The 21,858-nt window shown below is 37.2% G+C and overlaps 3 protein-coding genes across 3 annotated transcripts; 2 read left to right on the plus strand and 1 right to left on the minus strand.

Annotated features, from left to right (window-relative positions):
- Nucleotides 1–719: 719 nt before the first annotated feature.
- Nucleotides 720–4,034, minus strand: LOC145230394 (serine/threonine-protein kinase RIO2-like). Its single transcript, XM_080095819.1, has 6 exons — nucleotides 3,700–4,034; nucleotides 3,498–3,638; nucleotides 2,924–3,140; nucleotides 2,305–2,486; nucleotides 2,117–2,236; nucleotides 720–1,807 (listed from the first exon to the last, which is right to left on the minus strand). The coding sequence occupies exons 1-6, from the start codon at nucleotides 3,933–3,935 to the stop codon at nucleotides 1,249–1,251; spliced, it is 1,455 nt and encodes a 484-aa protein (XP_079951945.1). The 5' UTR covers nucleotides 3,936–4,034; the 3' UTR covers nucleotides 720–1,248.
- Nucleotides 4,035–4,616: 582 nt separating this feature from the next.
- Nucleotides 4,617–6,130, plus strand: LOC145228548 (dehydrodolichyl diphosphate synthase complex subunit nus1-like). The gene has a single exon (XM_080093623.1). The coding sequence runs from the start codon at nucleotides 4,739–4,741 to the stop codon at nucleotides 5,555–5,557; it is 819 nt and encodes a 272-aa protein (XP_079949749.1). The 5' UTR covers nucleotides 4,617–4,738; the 3' UTR covers nucleotides 5,558–6,130.
- A 76-nt stretch (nucleotides 6,131–6,206) lies between these two features.
- On the plus strand, nucleotides 6,207–21,709 carry LOC145228547 (pre-mRNA-processing factor 6-like). The gene is made up of 18 exons (XM_080093622.1): nucleotides 6,207–6,304; nucleotides 6,910–7,078; nucleotides 7,935–8,147; nucleotides 8,692–8,846; nucleotides 9,467–9,632; nucleotides 10,046–10,297; nucleotides 10,801–10,963; nucleotides 12,894–13,060; nucleotides 13,682–13,836; nucleotides 14,126–14,208; nucleotides 14,474–14,597; nucleotides 15,951–16,118; nucleotides 17,387–17,543; nucleotides 17,908–18,069; nucleotides 18,374–18,510; nucleotides 20,416–20,622; nucleotides 21,001–21,127; nucleotides 21,502–21,709. The coding sequence occupies exons 1-18, from the start codon at nucleotides 6,207–6,209 to the stop codon at nucleotides 21,652–21,654; spliced, it is 2,856 nt and encodes a 951-aa protein (XP_079949748.1). The 3' UTR covers nucleotides 21,655–21,709.
- Nucleotides 21,710–21,858: the final 149 nt, after the last annotated feature.

Genomic DNA, 21,858 nt, shown 5'->3' on the forward strand with positions numbered 1-21,858 from the left:
ACACAGAAACTAGTAATTTATTTTTCGCGTTTATGACAAACAACATCGTTCATTTGGCTGTGTGATCATAAACCTTCTTCTTAACGGATCAGATATTCTACTGATCAAAAACTGTTCCAAATGTGGGATTAAAGCCTGAACTATCGCAAAATTAGAAAAGAAGCAATTCGTAATGCTGTGATGGAAATATTTTCATTGAATTCCCTTTCATAAACTTTAGGTACAGGAAGCCACACCTTGGCCATTTTTTCCCCGTTTTGGCATGGCGACACACCTTTTCCAACGTAAACCATGACCCTCAATTCAACACAACTTGACGCATTGCGTATCTGTAACCTTTCTACGCACTTTACGTGCACTAGAAGAAAATAGCGGACCTACATATAGTCAACGACGGAAATCAAATAGTGGCATTGAGGCGAATCTAAGCATTACCGACCAACACACCCGGACAGAACGTACAGTTTATTTCTAGAAGATTCATCATGACTTTGTATTTCATACATCAACATTTCTTTGATACAAATCTCCTTACTATGCAATGACCTTGTCTTTAACCGCCAAAAACACAAGTAGTCTGTCAAATTCACTCACTACTGTTACGCGTTACGCCATTGCATATAAACGCTTACAGCCCATTCCATTTTTTTCTTACCTACATTGATAGTGCACTAAACAGAATGACAGTCAAAATCCCACAAATTTCGTTGTAAACCAGATGCAATCTCACATGTTATTGTAATCACATAACAATACATATGAGCGTAGAAGACACATGTTGAAACGTCTTCCGTACACAAAAAAAAAACGAATAGTTACAAGATAATAGCATGAAAACCAATGCTCTCTTTATTTTTGCACAAATCTGAGCATACGCACTAGCGTTTTAAATACTCTCTTTGTGAGCAACATGAGACTAGGCTACGCTATGTCCACACGCCAGTTTATGTGCAAAACAGATTTTACTGTGTCTGAGCATGCACACAACTCTTTTAGTTCTCTGAGGACCACTGTACTCAACATTAAATGTGCATTTTTAACAAATCTGTCGTTTAACTGACGTGATGCTAAACAAAATACTAGATGTTTTTCAAGAACTTGTTATTTTGCTGACGTTTCGCCCACATCAAATGTACACGCACAACTTGGAAGTTATTGTATATTTCTGACTTATACTTGTGTGAGCAGTGCACAACATTAAAGGAACATGTACTTTCGACACCAGAATGATATTTAAAGCTTTGAAAACTACATTGCGTCCAAATCCAAACTCGTCTTAACTTCATAACGCAAGTTTCGACGTTGCTTAGTAACCAATGCCGCTTCACCCTTTCGAAGCCGCCTATGGGTATAAGCTTTCTGTTGCTTTGTGAGAGTTTTACGAATGCGCTGCTTGATCAGTTCGTCGGGAACACTGGTGCTTGATATCGACGCTGTTTCATATGATTCTGCCATGTGCTTTGGTTCATCCATACGTGAACCATCACGAAATGGCCGAAATTGTGAATTTGATAATGATAAGTCTTCCAATGTGTCTTCAACATCATCTGTTTCAATTTCCTGAACTTGCTGATCTTTATCCTGGACATTTTGTGCTTCTTCACTTTCTGCGGATTCTTCATGGACTTCTAAGGCGTCCTCAAGGTTTGTGGGTGAGCTATTTGCGTTGTTTTCCTCTGAGTCGCCACTTTCGTCCCCGCTGTTTTGGTTTTCTGTCGAGTCATCCTCAATTTGATGACGAAACTCATCAGAAAACTTTTCCATTTCAACATTGTCTTCCCGACTGAAACCACTTGCAGCAATTTCTCTGCGGCATCACAAAGTTTAAAAACAAATATACTATCCAAGGTTTTTAGATAGCTTTTTATTACTGAGGTGTTTATTCATTTACTCCTGTGCAGCTTGAACGTGGTAAAAGCTTTGTCCTAAATGTCTTTATCAGTAAACAGTTAGATAGTGTTGATTAAATTGTACCATAAAGCTTTTTACCAATTGTTAATGGTGTCTATCAACATCAAAATTTTTAGTTCCCACAAACAGCTTTAAGCCCTGTCCTATCTGTTATTCAGGCTTCATCAATGAATCAACATTTAGTTACAGTACTATTGACTCATACTTGTCCATAGAACATTCTTTTTGCACATGAACATCAAACTGAGGATACTCATCGGTTTCATATTCGAAGCGCCGAAGAAAAAAATCTCGAACACACTTTACATCTCGGTCAAAGTAATGCCTATAGAGCAAACCAACATTATAGGTGATCCAAATTTCGTCATTTTTATCCAGAGCCAAAAATGTTACCTTGCATTTTTATGTGACGTTGACATCATTTGTGGAAAGTCAATCATTGTCACATGATCATTTCCATCCACCATTAAGTTAAACTCATTGAAATCACCGTGAATCAATCCATGATTGGCCAGTTTCAAAATTAAATTCATCAGTTCATCATAAACTGCACCCGGATTTTCCAGCTCATGTATCTGCAGAATGTAAACAATTGCTTCAACGGAAAACATGGGTAAACAGTATAACACGATGCCAAGGAAACTTTACATTTAGTGTACATAATTGATTTAACCTTATAACCAACAATTGTATGGGCATTTGCTGCATATTGAAATGTAGAATAAAACATGTCACTTTTTTGTTTATTTTAGATATTGCCTTTCTTTTAAAACTTGACAATTTTCATAAACTTTCTCATCTAATATAAGATTTAACAAGGAATACATAAAAAAGGTTTGTATCAAAAACATGTTGAGGTGATAAGCAATTATAATGAGGTAATAGTACACCTGGCATCACAACATTAAGTAACAAACACCTAACACCCTAGCAATAGTAAAACAAAAATCTTTTTACATGCTTCAAATGTTATATTAAATACACACAGACAGGGCAGCCATTTTTAATGTACCTGTTGCAGTGGATAGGCCTGTAACAATTCCATGACAACACAATGTCTGTTACATTCCACAGGTTTTGGAACAGGAAACCCCCTTGCATACAGTGCCTTCATGTAAGCAAATTCTTTTGTGGCTGCCAAACGTGACAAGTAAATCCATGAAACTGTGTTCCTCTTTGCATGGTAGTCTCTCTTGTTTTTCAGCTGTCTGAAAGATGTTCTTCCCAATCTGAAAATGACATTTAAGATGTGGTGAACAAAGACTTATTGTTACAGTATACCATATCTAATTTTGAACAAAAAATATTTTAAAACTTGCGCTATAAAGTAAAAGATGTAATGTAGTTTTCAGTGCATTAAAAATCATTTTCGTGACAAATTTTTCGACAATGCCATAGCATGATTGTCAAAACTAGGAGCACCCTAAGCGCAGACAATACTGTATACTTTAAACTAAAATCTTCCAGTTTGTTGCCTGGTTCATGAAGACCACAATACTGTAAAGGCAAAACATATATGCCCTGAATTCATAAGGACGAATGGCTCAATGTTTTTCATCAACTTATAAACACAGGCAATTTTTTACCTGTGGATTTTCATTGCCAACTGTTCTCCCTCAGTATCACCAACAATGTAAATATCTGACTCTTTTCCAACTCCAATTTGGTTTCCAACAGACAAAACAATATCTCTCTGTGCTAACACCTTGAGAGCAAGATAATCATACCTGTAGAAAATAAAACACATGGTTAAGATTTAATAACCAATTACACCAAAAAAACACTTACCCGCGGTTTGTCAATCTATACCCTTGATTCATTTTACTTCTTTCAAATGCCAGTAACCGATGCTTTGAAAGCTCCCGGACAACTTTATGTGTCCCTCCGTGTTTCAAGTTAGCAATCGATGCAATGAGACTTACAGGGACAATTTCATGATTCTTCATTCCCATTTCAACAGCAGTTAGTACTCTAAAGTCTTCTTGCGACAAGTATCGTAGAAGGGACACATCTAGTTTCCCCATTGTTATTTACTGCTATAGTTATTATATTAGTGACAATATTCCGTGTTCTTTTGTGGAGCCTAATGACCTATAAAAAGCAGTGTACATAACGTTAGCATAGCCCACCTTGAACCTGAATTATAGTAGCATTAAAATCAAATTAAACAACCGTAAAAACAAAGTAGAAAACAACGATTGACAATGACAATTGTTTTGACTAAGGATATTGAGTATTGACACGTGATTATTCACAAACCATAGAAATCCAACGCAATATTTGGGGAATCCCCTTTTCATTTTTGAGAAAATTTCTTTTTGATCTGGGTTGTAGTATTTGTTGTAAAAGTACGAATGTCTTGTCAGGGATTTATTTTTATAATTTTTCTACAAACCAGCATGGATTTTCTGTAATTGCAAGCTCTTGAGGCCCCTTACCAGCCAAAGACATGCATCATGTTTCTCCACAAATTTTCATGCAAGCAATGAACATTAAAAAAGTTTTTGAAAATCACTCTTTATTACATTTTTAAGCAAGTTTTGTTACTTTGCTGGTGGATATGTTTCGTAAAACATTTGTAAGTGCGTAGCAAATCTAGTAAAGACAAAAATGTCGACAAAAACAGAACTTGAAAGAATTTTAATTTAAAGTATCAAAACACAAATTGCATTGAGGGAAACACTGAAACAGAAAATCCACTTCACGGAAGGTGAACAGGTTGGCAAGTTTTACGTGGCGCGGCTTTCGTAACCCACGATGTGCTGCGAACGATAATAGATAAAAAAGATCGTAAATCGAGTGTTTTCTTGCAGATTTCATTTCCTCTATGTTTTTACGACAAACAACGATGAATGAATGGAACATTCTGCTGCGAAAAACTGTTCGTAACGGCCTAACTCAAGCCGAATCCTTTCTATTTGCTCTTCTTCGAATTTTTATTTACGTCGTGCAAAATGTATTAAAACTACGACGCATCCATGTCGTTGGTTACTTTAACAGTATTCGCCCCTTTAGACAAATTGCCGATGTCAGCAGTATCGCAGAAGATGCACAACGGCTTCCAAAAGTGCCGAAACATCTTTTGCTTCTCATTGATGAAAAGAATAACGACCATGAGAGCATAACTAACATGATTGTATGGTCGTTCATGATGGGAGTTACAAATGTAACAATCGCTGACAAAAAAGGTTGTTTGGAAAATGATTTGGGGACAATTGAAACAAATTTCAGGGAGCGATGCAAAAATCCAAGTTTGCAACTCTGTTCCAAATGTGTTTTTCATCTGGCTGGAAAAGTTACAGATTCAAGTGTGCATAATGTAATCATCACCTCACCAAAGACAAGTCGTCAACATTTTCTGACTTCTGTAAAGAAAACTTGTCTACAAATGCAAAGAAATGATGCACTGCAAGAAACACTAAACCCAGATGCATTTTCTGGGATTTTGGACACAGAAAAGGGGAATATTTCTGATCCATGCTTATTAATTGTGTTTGGACAGCGTTTTACTTTCCATGGATTTGACCCATGGTCATTACGATTGACTGAGATTACAACGTTACCTTCACATTGTGGTTTATCATATGACTCTTTCATTTCTGCATTTAGAAAGTATGCAAAATGTGAGCAACGTTGGGGAGTCTAAAACATTTAAAATACAAAAATGCAGCAAAAAAAATCTCATTAAATTTAAAACTAAAATTTTGACAATTGATTACACCCAATTGTATTTTTCTTATGTACCATGTATATTTATTGAATTAGGTAAATGCTTGTACTGACATTATATATATAATGAAGCTTTATATTTTTTGATTGTGGGGTTGATTTGGTGAAATTATCTTGCTTTTGTTTTTTGAGTCAAATGTCTGTTGCACAAGCTAGTTAAAACCTTTTGTACATTTAAAAGTAGTTTATTAACCACATCTCAAGTAATGTAGATCAAAACACAACATTATGGCATTGAATTCTTATTTTTACTGATTATGTGCAACATATTTACTATTACTCAGTTATTTTGACGTAAAAAATGTTGTTGCGTTTGTACATACTATCCAAAATTTTAAGTTATTTAAGACTCCAATTAAAATTGTGTGGAATATTGCTGTGGTGTTTTTCAATGCTGCTATATTTCTGCATTTTGTCTTGTTTTCGAGACAAAAATCATTTCAAATGTCACTTGAAATGTAATTCTAAATTTCTGCCATGTGTTTTAGAACTTTTCTAACACAGCAAGCTTGATGTGGTTTAAGAGGTTATAAATTTTAAAAAGTGGAGAACTTGTTGCCACCAAGATGACTGAACTCACTGGAGTCATTCAGTCTCAAAAGAAAAAGAAACCGTGGTTGGGTCAAGCAGCACCACCTGGATATGTTCCTGGTCTGGGTCGGGGGTAAGTTATCTTCTGTTCAGATTTTCAACTGTTCTCTAAGCAGCACTTTCTACTAAAACAGTAGCAATACTGTAATAAATGTATGTAACTATTTGAATAAAGAATGATCTTTCTAGATAATTGGAAATTCTACATTATTGCACACTGAATCCTTTTCATATTCTATCATTATGTGAGAAAATATTTCACTAAATTATATGTTTTGTAAGTTGCAAATAAGCTGAACAAATTGGAGTTTATATTAACCAAAATCATCTGTGTATTCAAGATATTTGCTTAAGATAACAATCAAAGCATGGGCTATTTTACATCACCCAAGTGGAAAAGACATTTCCATTAATACCCCCTACTCATGTTATACTTACAGTGTGCCAAACTCACTCTGTGGTGAGCTCCCACCATACAATGCTTTATAACAGGTGTAGCTGCAGCGCTTTTAATCATGATCCACCAATGGTGCCATCCACTTTTTTGCACTTCATAACGATTTAACCTTGTGCAGCTATTTCCGTCTTGGTTTTGGTGCAATTGTGTTACTATGTCTTCTTTCACCAAGCGAAATAAACTCAAATCAATTCATTAATAACTGATTAAATTTATCGCAGAGCAACCGGTTTCACAACTCGATCTGATATTGGTCCAGCTCGAGATGTAAGTGATCCCACCGATGACAGACATGCTCCTCCAGGTCTTCGGACAGTTGGAGACCAAATGAAAGCATCCAGGAAGACTGAAGACGAAGAAGAAGATTTGAATGATGCCAATTATGATGAGGTATTTGCCCGAAAATTCGTTTGCTATTGTAATATTTTTCTGTATGGTGCACCATGATTTTGTTTTCGTGGTATGGCCTAAAATTTGTTTAAAGTTTAAGATTTGCCTATTCTTGCACTGTCATTTAACTTCTTGTCGAGTATATGTTTAGCTGCTCTTCTCAGTCAAGTAAATTTATGTATGTAGCTCTTTTTTGACCAGCCACTGCAGATATTGGTTTGCATTTTTGACCTTTTCACCTGAAGCAAACATTTTGCAATAAACACTAAAATAATTTTGACTAAAAAAAAATTCATGTAGTTCAATTTGACCTTGCTTACCTGTGGTCTTGTGCAGATGCAGATTGTACAGTACACATGGTCAATTGTGCCTTGTCCATGTTAGTCTACATGCAGTAGTACTAAATACTGCATGTTACCACATGATACCTCGTGTGATCACAATGTAGGCAGTTTTAAAGCACAGGAATATGCTTTTGCAAAAATTTTAATTTTGAGGACTTTTGAAAGCGCTGACAGTTAGAGCTATTTGAGGTTGGCTGAGGGTTTGTAATTGTAATAATACTAGAATCAGGTCTAATTTACCCTTGTTGGGGGCTTATATATTCTCTAATTTCACCCACCATGCAATATTTAGTACCACTTGTTTACATATATAGAATGTAATGGATCAAAATACCCAAACCTCTTTGACACTAGAATTGCTTACAGAGCAATTTTAAGTGCAGAAAGATGTTAAAACTTGTTCAACGATAAATATGTTTATGAGTAGAAGAGAAATCACAATATTTAATACTTGAGTAAAACAACTGATGTAAAGTGTTAATATGCCTGTAATTACAACCTGTGTTGTTTAGTTCACTGGCTATGCTGGAAATTTGTTTGCATCTGGTCCTTATGAAAAAGATGATGAAGAAGCAGATCATATTTACGATACCGTCGATCGCAAAATGGATGAAAGAAGAAAACAATACAGAGAAAGACGAGAGAGAGAAGAGCTGGAACGATTTCGAGAAGAGCGACCCAAAATTCAACAAATGTTTTCAGATCTAAAAAGAAAGCTTGCAGTGGTAGGGTTATGTGTTGTTTCTGTACAGTGCCAATGGATAAAAATTGAATGTATTCACTAACTACTGCTATGATTTAGTTTGAGTAGATCTAATTAGTTGGTATGATATGGATGGAATGCTTTTGTGCCATCAAAGTTGTCATGAAAAACTATTCATACACATTGTTTTATAATTATTTACATAGTGTAGATCATTTACATTAATTTCTGCTAAATAAAAGCATTGTGTTTACCAAAATCCTACTTTTTACTCTGGTACAAATGGCAACCCCAATTTAGTGGTTTCCTGCAGATCTTAGACCCCAAAGCATTAGAAAGATATTTCAGTGGTCTGGGAATGCAAAATATTTTTATTCTTCTAAAAGAGTTAATTGTTTATAGGGATCCATACACTTTATAAACTTCCAAAATGGGGTGGGCATCTACAAAAAGGTTTAAACAACTGCACAAATGGTCACCCTATAGATCCTGTAAACCATAAGCTTGCTTTGGTTGCAGATTGAAACCGAATTCACATGTGTATGTCTGAATATCATTTTACATAGATAACTGAAGATGATTGGACAAACATTCCCGAAGTTGGTGATGCCAGAAACAAGCGACAAAGAAATCCTCGCCTGGAAAAGATAACCCCAGTTCCTGACAGCTTATTTGCCAGAGGATTACAGCAAGGAGAGACTGTTAACTCATTAGATTCAAGGTGAAAAGTGTTTACATGTGCAATGTCAATCTATAGCAATTACTGAAATCATTACCCAACCAAAATTATTTGTTTTGGCCCCATTTAGATGGCATCTTTTGTGAAATATAAAAATGTAAAACTTTCATGATATTTCAACTTTTATAATAGTGGTGGTTATTTACCAAAAAATACAGTTAAACCAATGGTGGAAATATCACTAAAGTCATATTTTACAGGAGGTTCTGTAACAAAAAAGTCCATTGACAGTAGCCAGTAATGCCAACCGCTTCGCTGGTCTCATAAAATTTCGTGAGACGGTTCTATAGAACCGGTGCGAACGGGCTGAATTCCACCACTAGTTATATACCTAGGGCCTTTCGCTAATAATTCCGGTCCAGGTTTGTAAAAAAGAGTTTATAATTTAAAAACATTTAATTTCGGAATCCCAATGTTTTCAGTATTACTGTCACTTACTGTAATAAAGTACATGTAATCATAGTATTCCAGGCTTATTCAAGGCAGTATACTAAATCAAGTCAGTCTCCCAAGCATTGCCATATAGGAGTGATTTAGGGCTGAGTAATGATGCTCACTTTAGCTAAGTATATGTATTTAACAATTTGAATTCTCAAATCTAGGCAACAACACTTTGGAGGGATCAACACACCATTCCCTGGAGCTTCTGGGTTGAATACCCCCTTTCCTGGGACTGCCACACCGGGTTGGTCGACACCTGCAGGAGAACTAGACATGAGAAAGATCGGTCAAGCCAGAAACACGCTCATGGACATGAGATTAAGTCAGGTATGGCTATTATTGAACCATTTGTCTGTATCTTTTTGGGTTGATCTTTGCTATTATTTTTGTACAGACAGGTTGTGTTAAAATTTAGCTTATTGCGTACTGAATCCCAAACTGTGGCCTATCATTACTTTAAAATTGGTTAAAAAATGGGATAAAATCACATAAAACGGTTGGGTGTAATTAATCTTTGTATATTAAACTTTTGTGAGCCATGGTGTTATGTTAACAGCCATGACAAAAACCACATTTGCTTAAAAAATTCAAATGCAAAATTCCAACTTTTTTCTGATTATTAGATCATTTTTCTAATTGCTGCCAATATTCCATTTTTCCAAAAATTGATAAAAATATGACAACTATTTTTATCAATGCTGATAAATTGAAAGTTTCTTGCAGAATGTTGTGCTTTTTAGGTTTCTGATTCCGTCAGTGGACAAACAGTCGTTGACCCTAAGGGATATCTCACTGATCTTCATTCCATGCTTCCACAATACGGAGGTGATGTTGCCGACATAAAGAAGGCACGTTTGCTTCTTAAGTCAGTCCGTGAAACAAACCCAAAACATCCACCAGCCTGGATTGCCTCTGCAAGATTAGAAGAAGTCACAGGAAAAGTTCAAATTGCAAGAAATATTATCATGAAAGGCACCGAAATGTGTCCCAAGGTGAAAAATACATTTTTTTGGTTTATGCATGCAACTTTGTGTGTAGGGAAGGTCAATTGGTCCATGAGAGATTTCTCACTAAGCTGCACAGGAACGATACAGTATGTAGGAAGGATGTAACAAACATATTGGGTTATGTCTGACCACTGTTACCCTAGCTTGGGTGGAAGCACCTTATTGTTGCAAAACCACCCCATACCTGTGATGAAATAAGCATCATAATGGCTAAATAAGTTAATAATAAGTAATAAAACTACACTTACTGGACATTAGTTATTGGATTTTGCAAAAAAAGTGTGTGCTAGCAGGATTTACTTTTAGTTGTGTCCTTAAAAATGTTAGTTTTCTTGTAGTTTTGTTAGAGACTTTTTTTCCAGCAGCCAAAATGACAATTTACACCAGTAGACCACTTCTCGCACTTAACCAAACTTTTTTGTAATTGCCTCAACTTTTGTTTCATTAAGTGTATGTAAACTACCTGACACCAGTTATTTCCTTGCTAGAGTGAAGATGTATGGTTGGAGGCAGCAAGATTGCAACCAAGCGAAGCTGCAAGAGCAGTTTGTACCAACGCCATAATGCAGCTCCCTCAATCTGTCAGGATCTGGATCCGAGCTTCATCTCTTGAAACAGACGACAAAGCCAAAAAGCGAGTGTTCAGGAAAGGTGTGTAACTTACCCTACATTACTGGTTGTTTCAGAGGTTCATGTATATACATATAGTTTTGCCTGGGTATATTTTACCTTTTAGACCAGGGGCGGGCAACTTCTCCAGTCGGCGGGCCTGATATGGGAAAATGAAGTACTTGGCGGGCCGGATTCCTGAATCGATACATTAATCGCGTATTTATCCAGTGATTTAAAACGGATTCATGACCACCTAAACCAGGGGTCGCCAACCCGCGGCTCTTTGGTCCCTCCATATCGGCTCAGGTTTTGAAATTACCAAATGTTTGAAACACTTGATTTTAAAATCTGTGACGATTATGCCGGACACACCGCACTTCCAAAAAGAAACAAGCTGGCGGCGTGCAAGTTGTTAAATACTGTTTTGGTTTGCAGTGTGTGTGCCCGCGCAACAACACCTGTTCGAAATTGTTATGACACAAACGTGTTAAACAAAGAAATAAAAATTAGCGTCTGAAGAAAACAGAACATTTAACGCTACATGGGGAGATTAATTTGCTTTCACTGCTGATAAGGCTGGCTTACCAATGTGCCCAATAATATGCAATTAAAAAACGCTTATGAAGTTGCATTTCATTTCATAACGACTTTGTGGCTCCTAGGGTTTATGTACTATGTGAAACTGGTTCGAATGGCTCTTTGAGTGGTTGGCGACCCCTGACCTAAACCAAATACAATTAAGAACGTCACAATTACAATACAGTCCAAACAATTAAACTGATATCACTTTTTTTTCTTTTTTCACCACAGCAAATTTAATGCATACACCACAGACTTAGGTACTGCTGAAACACTAACTAGGGTACACGTGTGGAAACAAAGGAAACCGTGAAAGCAGGCCACACACAAGGTTGGCAGTTATGTCGTAACAATGGACGTATGGTGCAATGGTAACAACGGCGGGAAAGTTTTTTATTATTGGGGAGCGTTACTGTCCGTTACAACTATAATTTGACATAGTTAGCAAGTAGTGGGTGATTGTGGCAGACTGTGGCCGCGGGCCACATTATCATGTAAGGCCGGAAACTGTCCGCGGGCCGCTGAAAACCCCGTCGCGGGCCGTATGTTGCCCGCCCCTGTTTTAGACAGTCCAAACTTTAATATGATCCAAGCTTGCATATGTTTGACATATTTACTTTTTAAAGTCCTCTAAAACCATAGATAGCCCGCCATGATCATATTGCTTTGTTTTGAAACAGAAAATGCCCAACATATGCTTTTGCCTCTGTATTTTTTGTATTATTGTTAAATAATGTGAAAACACTTCTGCTTAGGTCTGCCCATTACAGCCCTGTAGTTCAGTATTTCCTGTTTTAATTTGTCCCAGTCCTTATGGTGACAAGTTTACAAATTACCAACATTGCACTTAATTAATTGTGGCACCAATATGTTTTGTGTGGTTTGTCAAGGCAAATATCATCACAATGATACCTAAAACTCATAATATATCTTAGAACAAAACATTAAAAAAAACACCAAAAGTTATTGTAAATATATAACAGGAACAACATTTTTTAACTTGTAATGAATTTATACAGTTGTCAACTACAAGATACACGCATTTAGTTTGTAATGCTTACAAGGGTTATAGAGTCAAAAGGTAATAAGGTGCAGTGATAATTGCTGTTCCGGTTTGAAGGGTGAAACAGTTTTGACAAAATGGCCAAAAACAAAAAGAAAACTGAATATTGAACCAGATTAATTTATAATTAAATGTCTAGTTTCTTGGGAATTCGAATACATTTTTAAATGTGACTCCGACTCTGCAATGATGAAACAGTTTGATTCATCACAGATATATATTGTTTTATTGCCAAACTAAATCCCAACTATTAACATATCACTTTGTTTTGTATTAAATTGTCTGCAAAAATCAATTTAACGTACTGAAATTTTGTTACTTTTTCAGCACTAGAGCATGTTCCCAACTCTGTGAGATTGTGGAAGGTTGCTGTCGAGTTGGAAGATGCTGAGGACGCTCGGATAATGTTGGCACGTGCTGTGGAATGTTGTCCTCACAGCATGGAACTGTGGTTGGCACTTGCTAAGCTGGAGTCATATGAGAATGCAAGAAAGGTGAAATTACCTTTGGTTTAATGCAGAAACAAACACACCAGCATGTTTTGGCAATACAACCTAAATTTGACTTTAAGAAAAGTTAGCAATTGTACAGGTATAAGGAATGGGTCAAAACTGCCTATGGTCGAATTTTACACCAGTTGTGATTTGAGTTGTACAGGTCCCTATAGAAGTACACTTTTTTTCACATCTGACGCATTTAAAAAAACAGTCATTTTTGATCTTGGATACCCTTTCGAACACTAGTTTTGTATGTCAGCAGGGAATGAATATGCAAATTTAATGCTCTGCTCAGTTTGTGCAACTGCTTGACGGAGCATCGAAACAGTGATGCTCAGTACCAGCTACCAAGCACTTACGTTCTGGTTCAGCTCAGCCCATCCCTAGCTGATGTCCTCTTACTGGCATGTTAAACTGTGCTAATAATAATTTAAATATTTTGTTAAATCACTTTCCTTAAAGGCTTGATTTTGCATTGTTGCATCAATAAAAAAAAGTTTGCCCATTCTTGGACCCCATTTAAAAACCTCTGTTAAGTCTTCTGAAATACAAAAAAACAAGGCCCTTTAGTTTAGTTTGGTTTATAATGTTGGAATTACAGGATGTTTTTATTTGTAGGTGTTAAACAAAGCAAGAGAGCACATCCCGACCGAAAGACAAATTTGGATCACTGCTGCCAAACTAGAGGAAGCACACGATAATATGAAGATGGTCGATAAAATTATTGAGCGATCCATCGTATCTCTTAAAGCCAACATGGTCGATATTAATAGGTACCATAGCAGAAGGCATTGGGGAAAATTTGTTCTAGAGGACTAAATTAGTAAACTGTTTCAATTTCCCCTGCTGTGTGTATTGCAAAAAGACGTTTTAAGTTTAATGTCACTTTTTGGCCAAATTATGCTTTACTCTTTGCTGCATAAAGTAGGTTTGTAAGTAAACCAAGGCCACTCTTGATATACGAATTCCTGATCATTTGTTATTTGCCTGTTTTCCTTACATTGTGCACTTGTTTTGGGTTTTGAATTTCACCTAACTTTAATTTGTGGTGTTCTCGTGCAGGGAACAGTGGATTCAAGATGCTGAAAACACAGAGAAAGCTGGAAGTATTGCAACATGCCAGAGCATCATAAAACATGTCATAGGTAAGTAAAATAATAAATTAAATAAACAATCACGTGCTTGCTATTCGACTCTCATTGGACTCGTCACTGAGCCTGTGTAGCTCAGTTGGTAGAGCGAGAGTCCCGGAAAGACTCCCGTCGTGGGTTCGAATCCCACCGCAGCTAGATTTTACTTGCCATATGGTGGTGAATGCTTGGTGAGCGGCTGATTCGGTGCCGCGCCTTCAATGGGCCTGGCGTAGTATCATTGAAAAAGGAGGGTATTTATAATGATGCTTGATTATAGGAATTGGAATTGAAGACGAGGACCGCAAACATTCGTGGATGGATGATGCTGAGAGTTGTATATCACATGGAGCATACGAATGTGCCAGAGCTATTTATGCTCATGCTCTTAACACACTTCCCAGGTAAGCGAGGTGGTATTATTTACTGCATCGTAATATATTCCGACGATTTCGGTTCAAAAACTTTTCTAAAATTAACAAAACCACTGATCTGATTGCTTTCGTTACATACCTATAGACAGGGTTGCCATACCGTCCTTATTTCTAAGATTTGTCCTTATTTTGAAGGGTTATGTCTTAGAAAAGTTCATTGTCCTTATTTCCAAGAAATGTCCAATTGTTTGCTTGAGTCCTTATTTTGTCTTATTTTCAACAATTATGAGTCAAATCCCTGCTACAAGTAAAAGTAAACCTAGACCTGAGCTGTTGTGAGATGCACGAAACATTTTCTACGAACAAGGGGTTACTGGAACAGATTGTTTCTGGGCAAAATATTGCATTTGATATGTCATGGCTCGTATAAATGCAAAGATTTGTTCACGAACGCTTGTTTTGTTTCGTATGAAAATTTGATTTTTTCGGTTGTCCTTATTTTTGATTTCAAGTCGATGGCAACCCTGCCTATAGAGCAGTGGTTCTTAGCCTGTTGCTAATTGTCCCAAAAGGGGTATTTTGACATTTTTCCGGGGGGGGGGGTTAATTAGATCATTACTTTTTTATTTCGTGACGTCGTTTTCTATGACGTCACTGTCGGTAATTTTAGTAGTTTCAAAATGGGGGTGAATAAAATTTTGCCGGTTGTTTCAAGGAGTGACCGTAATAAAAATGTTAAAAACCTGCAATAGAGAAAATTTTAATTAAACTCAATATTTCAAACTGTCACTTACGTATGCTATTAATTTTTACGAGTTTATGTACTTGAGTTATTTTTCAAATTTTTAATAGGTTGTAGGGAAGGACCGAGCCGAGCCAGAACCCGAGTACTCGGTACCGAGCATCGCTGTTTTTATTGCTCGGTGCTCGGCCGAGCAGTTGCACAAACTGACCCGAGCGTTAAATTTGCATATTCTCGCCCTGCTAACATACAAAACTAGTGTTCTAAAGGTTGTCTATGAACAAAAACGAATGATTTTTCAAATGCACTAGAAGACTAGATGGTGGAAAAACGCGTACTTTATGGGCATGTACAGCTTAATAAAACACCGCCGGTGACGTAAGAGGCCTTGTAGAGCTAAAACGTAGAAAGGGGATTTTTTATGACGTCATAACGCACCGAGCGTGCTCGACCAAACAGAACATTTGCAGTTTTGGCACATCCCTAATAGGTTGTACAATTTTGTACGGCACATCTCCAAGTAACTTTACTTAAAAGCAAAAAAATAAATTTTGCTGGGTTTATTTACTTTTTCTTAAGTCAGTATTTTTCGGCGCTGAATTTGAAAGCCAACGAAGTAACCCTATTCTTCATGTTTACAGCAAAAAGAGTGTCTGGCTTCGAGCAGCATACCTCGAGAAGAGCCACGGCACTCGCGAATCACTAGAGGCGCTATTGCAACGCGCTGTTGCCCACTGTCCAAAAGCCGAAGTCTTGTGGTTAATGGGAGCCAAGTCGAAGTGGATGGCAAATGACGTATCTGCGGCCCGGTGAGTCCCCTAATCACGTGACTTATGCTGGTGGCAAGTAAATAGTTGAATTAAGTTTCGTGGTTGCCGCTTGGCTGCTGCAATAATGTGTGACGCGTTTTAGTTTCCTATGGAAGAAACTGATTCATTGTGTTTATGAGAGACTGGTGGACGTGGCAAGGACAAGCGCGCTTTTTGGAGGCATAAATGTCTGTGATCAAGCTTATAAATTTAACCTATTACCTAAGAAATTTCAAAAACTGATTTTAACAATCAGTGTTTAGGGCAAAATAAATTGAGAATACTTTATGTAACGTTTTGCTTTTTCTTGGTCTCGGGTTTGGAAGAAACCTATTTTTTTAATGAACATTTTGCTCTTTAATTTTTGAAACTAACAATTGTTGCACCATACTGTTTTAAATGTGTCGTAACTGTTTACGTTACTTCTTTCTGATTGAACTGGATATTTGAGACAAAGTTTTGCAAGCATTATTTATATTTACGAACATACTAGATATGTATCTAAAGCAGCGTGGTCCAACTGCAGGCCCGCTGGCCAATTGTGGCCCGCGAGATAATTTTATTGGCCCGCGAAAGTCCCAACATTTTAATGAAAACTATAAGTTTTATTTCCCAATAATTCAATGTTTTCAAAATTTGAGGATTAACGCACACTAAATACTGCAAAATCTCCTATTGTGACGCGTGACAAGGCATTGTTATGTAATAAAGGGTTCTGCTTCTATAAACCTTTCGGGGGCATTTTTGCACTAGAGTGGAAACTGAATGTTTTTGTCAGCTTCTACTTAGTAAATAACTATAAAATATAAAAATAAACTTATCTATAGATAAAAAAAGTTTTTCCTGCAAAAATTTAAACCTTGGCCCGCGTAGTAAGTTAACGATTTTGAATGGCCCGCAACAAAATAAAGTTGGACCACACTGATCTAAAGTATGAACTGTGGCTATTAACTTCTTGTTGATCAATCGGTCAACGTTCCCTTAGTCGTATTTTCCTAATGCGCCAACCTCGCCCTCTAATGTAAGTCCCTGCTAAATAACTCTTTGTATACTAACTGTGTAGCTGCAGCGCGTTTACCATCTATTTACCAACTGTGCCCTTAATTTTGCCGAGCAGCGCTTCAACGTTGTGCAGATATTTCTGGCGAGGTGGATATTTTACTTAATTGTGCCGCTACGATTTTTTTACCGGAGCGAAATATACCTAACTCATCTACCCACAAGCCCAGCTAAGGTGAATGATTAATTTGAGCTTGTTTCCTACGCAGTTCCATTCTAGCGCTGGCCTTTCAAGCGAATCCCAACTCCGAGGATATCTGGCTTGCTGCTGTGAAGTTAGAGTCGGAAAATAATGAGCATGACCGAGCTAGGAAACTTCTTGCCAAAGCCAGGGCAAACGCTTGCACAGCTCGCGTAATGATGAAGGTACAAAAAAAAACATCTTCATTCCTCCCCCATAGACTACACAGTAGATGCCAAACCGTACAGATGTTATTTAAAATTGGGTATTTTATCAACTTTACATATTCCCAGAGCTTAAGTATCTATTTACAAACCACTTAAACATAAAGTTCTCCAATTTAGTTTAAAAATTCCTTCCTTGAGAGGAATTACTGCCCGGTTGGAAACCACTGGGCTAAGCACTTAAATCTACTTGCATTTTATTAGTTTTTATCTACCAAACAACGAGCTATCTGATTCTGATTTTAAGTTTGAGTACGAGTATACACGCATGTTCTAAGCCAGCCTTTTAGCTCAGCCCGTAACCTTATATCATTGTTGTGTGCAGTCAATCAAACTGGAGTGGTGTCTAAATCGCTTGGACGAAGCCCAGAGCTTACTGGACGAAGCTACGCAAAAATATCCCGACTTCGCCAAGCTGTGGATGATGAAAGGGCAAATCGCAGACCAACTGGGAGATGTGGCTAAAGCAAGAGAAGCTTATACCGCGGTATGAGAGAGAAAATAATAAATACCTCTTTTGGGCTTAATATTCCAACATGCGTAAAAGATGGTTTACTAAATACCGCATGGTATACCGCATGTTACCGCTTATACGAATATTAGCCCAAAAAGAATATCTAAGATTGAATTATAATGTTATTGTAATTACAAACCATTACCCCAACCCTAATAGCCGTAACCGTCAGCATATTCTTATGTTTTATTAGTAGATTGCGTAGCTTGCATATATTGCGTATTTTGGAGTAGCCTGCATTAAGGAACCAAATTTGATACAGACATGTTTTGAACAGGGTTTGAGCAAATGTACACGAGCTATTCCTCTATGGATTCTTCTGAGCAAATTGGAAGAAAGAAGAGGGACACTGACCAAAGCTCGTGCTGTCCTCGAAAAAGCAAGACTGAAAAATCCAATGAACCCTGAATTGTGGTGAGCTTTTTGCACAACTTTTTCACTATGACGGTCGCATTGCAGGTCCTTATTTCACCAACAGCCGTATTTCACCAAAAGTGTTTGTTTGTTTTTGTTTCGGCATTATTGATGAAAATAAATAACTTTATCTCACATATATACCATCTAATGGCGCCTAAATAGCCCAGAATAATTTCTAACTTGGTGCATAGATCTGCTTAACAATCAGTCTTAACTGTTTATGACGTCATCATATATTTTGTGACGCATGTAGTGCCTGTTTTTTTTATCGCATTGTCAGCACATGCACAATAGGTGTACAGAAAGTCTGACCCATATTGTTATTACGTCGGTAATACTCGTTCCTGCGCCACTCAATATATATAAAGTAGTTTTGAAATCCATTTTTTTAGCAAAATTGCCTTGGCCGCCAATATATTTTAATATACATGCTGACAGCCGCGGGTTGTGCACCCCTGGACTAGAGCTAGTTCCTTTCTGGCAACTTGGCACAATAGAACGCAACAGAAACTGTTTGGCATCCGAATTTGAACTCAGTGTCATTGAACAACTTGTTGCTGCCAACACTACTGAAGCTAAAATCGAGTTTGCACCAAACAGTAGGGATGCGCCGAGCCGAGCCAGAACCCGAGTACTCGGTACCGAGCATCGATATTTTTGATGCTCGGTGCTCGGCCGAGCAGTTGCACAAACTGACCCGAGCATTAAATTTGCATATTCATGCCCTGCTAACATAGGTAACTAGTGTTCGAAAGGGTGTCTATGAAAAAAAACAAATGATTTTTTTAAAATGTATTAGATTGTGGAAAAACGTGTACTTATGAGGCCTGTAACAGCTTAATACACCGCTGGTGACGTAAGAGGCCTTGTAGAGCTAAAACGTAGAAAGGGGATTTTTGTGACGTCATAATGCACCGAGCACCGAGCATTAAAGTGAGATGCTCGGTGCTCGACCAAACAGAACATTTGCAATTTTGGCACATCCCTACCAAACAGTTTCTTTGTTTGAATCAGTGTGGGATTTCCAACTGTGTGAAAGACTTACATGCAAAGTTGGATAACAATCAAGCGTTATTTACTGGGAAAACCCCACAGGTGTGTAACATTTCCCCAAAAATGAACGAACTTATAATTAATATGATATTTGCATGTACATAAAAAAGGTACATAACGTAGCTGCATTATGGTAATTCTGTTGTTGTTGCGTGCACGCTGTGTGACCTAATATGGTTTCGGTGGCTTGAAAAACGACTTTTGCCTATACCAAAGTTGACCCGACTTTACAACTCCGGCCTGAACAACTTACAATTTTTGGCATTTGTGATAATACGTAAGTGCTGCCTGTATCGGGTAAAATATTTTTTATTTTATGCAAGAAAAAACGTTTTTTTTTCACTAATTACGCGAAGGAGGTTTTCCTAATTACTTCTTGGTGTACTCCAATCATTATCTTTTTTAACACATTATCGCTTTTACCACTGCAGACAACTAGTTTTCCTAATTACTTCTTGGTGTTTTTTCGATTGCAAGTTTTATACCCACTTTTTTACACATCATTTCCACATATCCTGCACGATTGCCCAAGATCGTGTCAAACTTACCCTTTGGTGTTAAAACTATACCCTTGTTTAACAACCGATAACGTATTTTTTGGACTCACAACGCTCTTGTGAATGTGATGCCGTTATTACAATTTACATGAGTTATGTGATTCACACGATATAATAGGAATATATATCGCCCAAATGGAATTTTCAGATCCTTATTCAAATAGAATTAAAAGAACAAGGAAATGAAGATGCTATTTAGCTGAAATACATGCACCTATTAACTGATTCTGTTTGTTGGAAACGATGTTTCATTCTGAATTAACTAAAATACATTATATTTTCAATTAAAAAGGTTGGCTTCGGTGCGACTGGAATGGAACGGCAACATAAAAAATATTGCCAGCAGTTTGATGGCTCGTGCGCTACAGGAATGTCCTACTTCTGGCATTCTCTGGGCAGAGGCGGTTTTTATTGAGGCCAGACCTCAGCGAAAAACGAAAAGTGTTGATGCCTTGAAGAAATGCGAACACGACCCTCACGTTCTACTCGCTATAGCAAGGTTGGAATTTGATACATAGAGCATCTTGTGCTAACACAAAACACACGACTGTTTGTTTGTTTTGCTTCGTTTAAACCTCGGTTGGCGGGCAATGTCTGAATGCGTTATGCTCACACAAAAAATGTTTTACAGTATGAAGTGGGACGAATATTTAGGCCTCAAAATCCTACTTTGAAAAAAACTCCAGTTAAGCATACACGCGGTGTGTGGCTGTACGTAACAATCATTAATTTATGCAAAAAGTAAATTCCCTATGCAAATATGGCCGAGTTTGGAACTTAGTCCCGTCCTAATGAACCTTCGTACCTGTTTCAACTGGTTTAAAAAAGGGTTTATCCGGTTTTCAATTTGTCTGACTAAAGTAAAATATCGTCGTAGATTGTTCTGGAGCGAACGAAAGTTAACCAAAGCTCGTGAATGGTTCCTAAGGACGGTTAAGATTGATCCTGATTTCGGTGATGCATGGGCGTATTTCTACAGATTCGAATTGGCCCATGGGAATGAGGTTCGTTATTTTCACGATATTTTTGCTTGTTGTAAATGTTTCTTAATGCTTAACAGGCAAATCATATGCTCCCAAACTTTTTGTTGTTGTCGTAATGCCTATAATTACGACTTTTAGAACCGAACACTATGACTACAGGATAATTTTGTCATATATTCGTTAAATCGCAGATGTAAGTAAGTCAACCAACACATTGAATGATTCTAATATAAAACCTTTTTAGCTTAACTTTTTAGTTTAACTGCCACTTTAATTGTCATTTATTGCGTTTTCTAAAGGTTTTTTTTAACGAAAACAACTGTTAAATGGGTAAACAGAAAAAAGTTTGTTTTGTGGTTATTTGTTCTACTTTAATAGTATTATTATTTTCACAGGAGAAACAGCAAGAAATTTTAAAGCGTTGTGGTAATGCTGAACCTCGTCATGGCGAATTGTGGCAGTCTGTATCAAAAGACATTGCGAATTGGAAACTCAAAACAAAGGAACTACTGCCATTGGTCAGCATAAAAGTTTCAGTTGCCTTCTGATCAAGCTTTTTGCATTTTTGCCTGTGTACTGTACAATAAATTTTCCACAAAAACACATTTGGTTTGATTATTGTGGTCTGTAGTTTTTTGGTTTTGCCGACATATTCCTAACCACTTTAAGTACCAAATTTTACTTAGCTAAGATGAACATACATACATACTGGGATCAGCCTTGCAGCGTCTGTGCAGACCACCGATCCCACT

The sequence above is a fragment of the Phallusia mammillata genome, chromosome 5, assembly GCF_965637545.1.
Source record: "Phallusia mammillata chromosome 5, kaPhaMamm4.hap1.1, whole genome shotgun sequence".
NCBI classification, from domain to species: Eukaryota; Metazoa; Chordata; class Ascidiacea; order Phlebobranchia; family Ascidiidae; genus Phallusia; species Phallusia mammillata.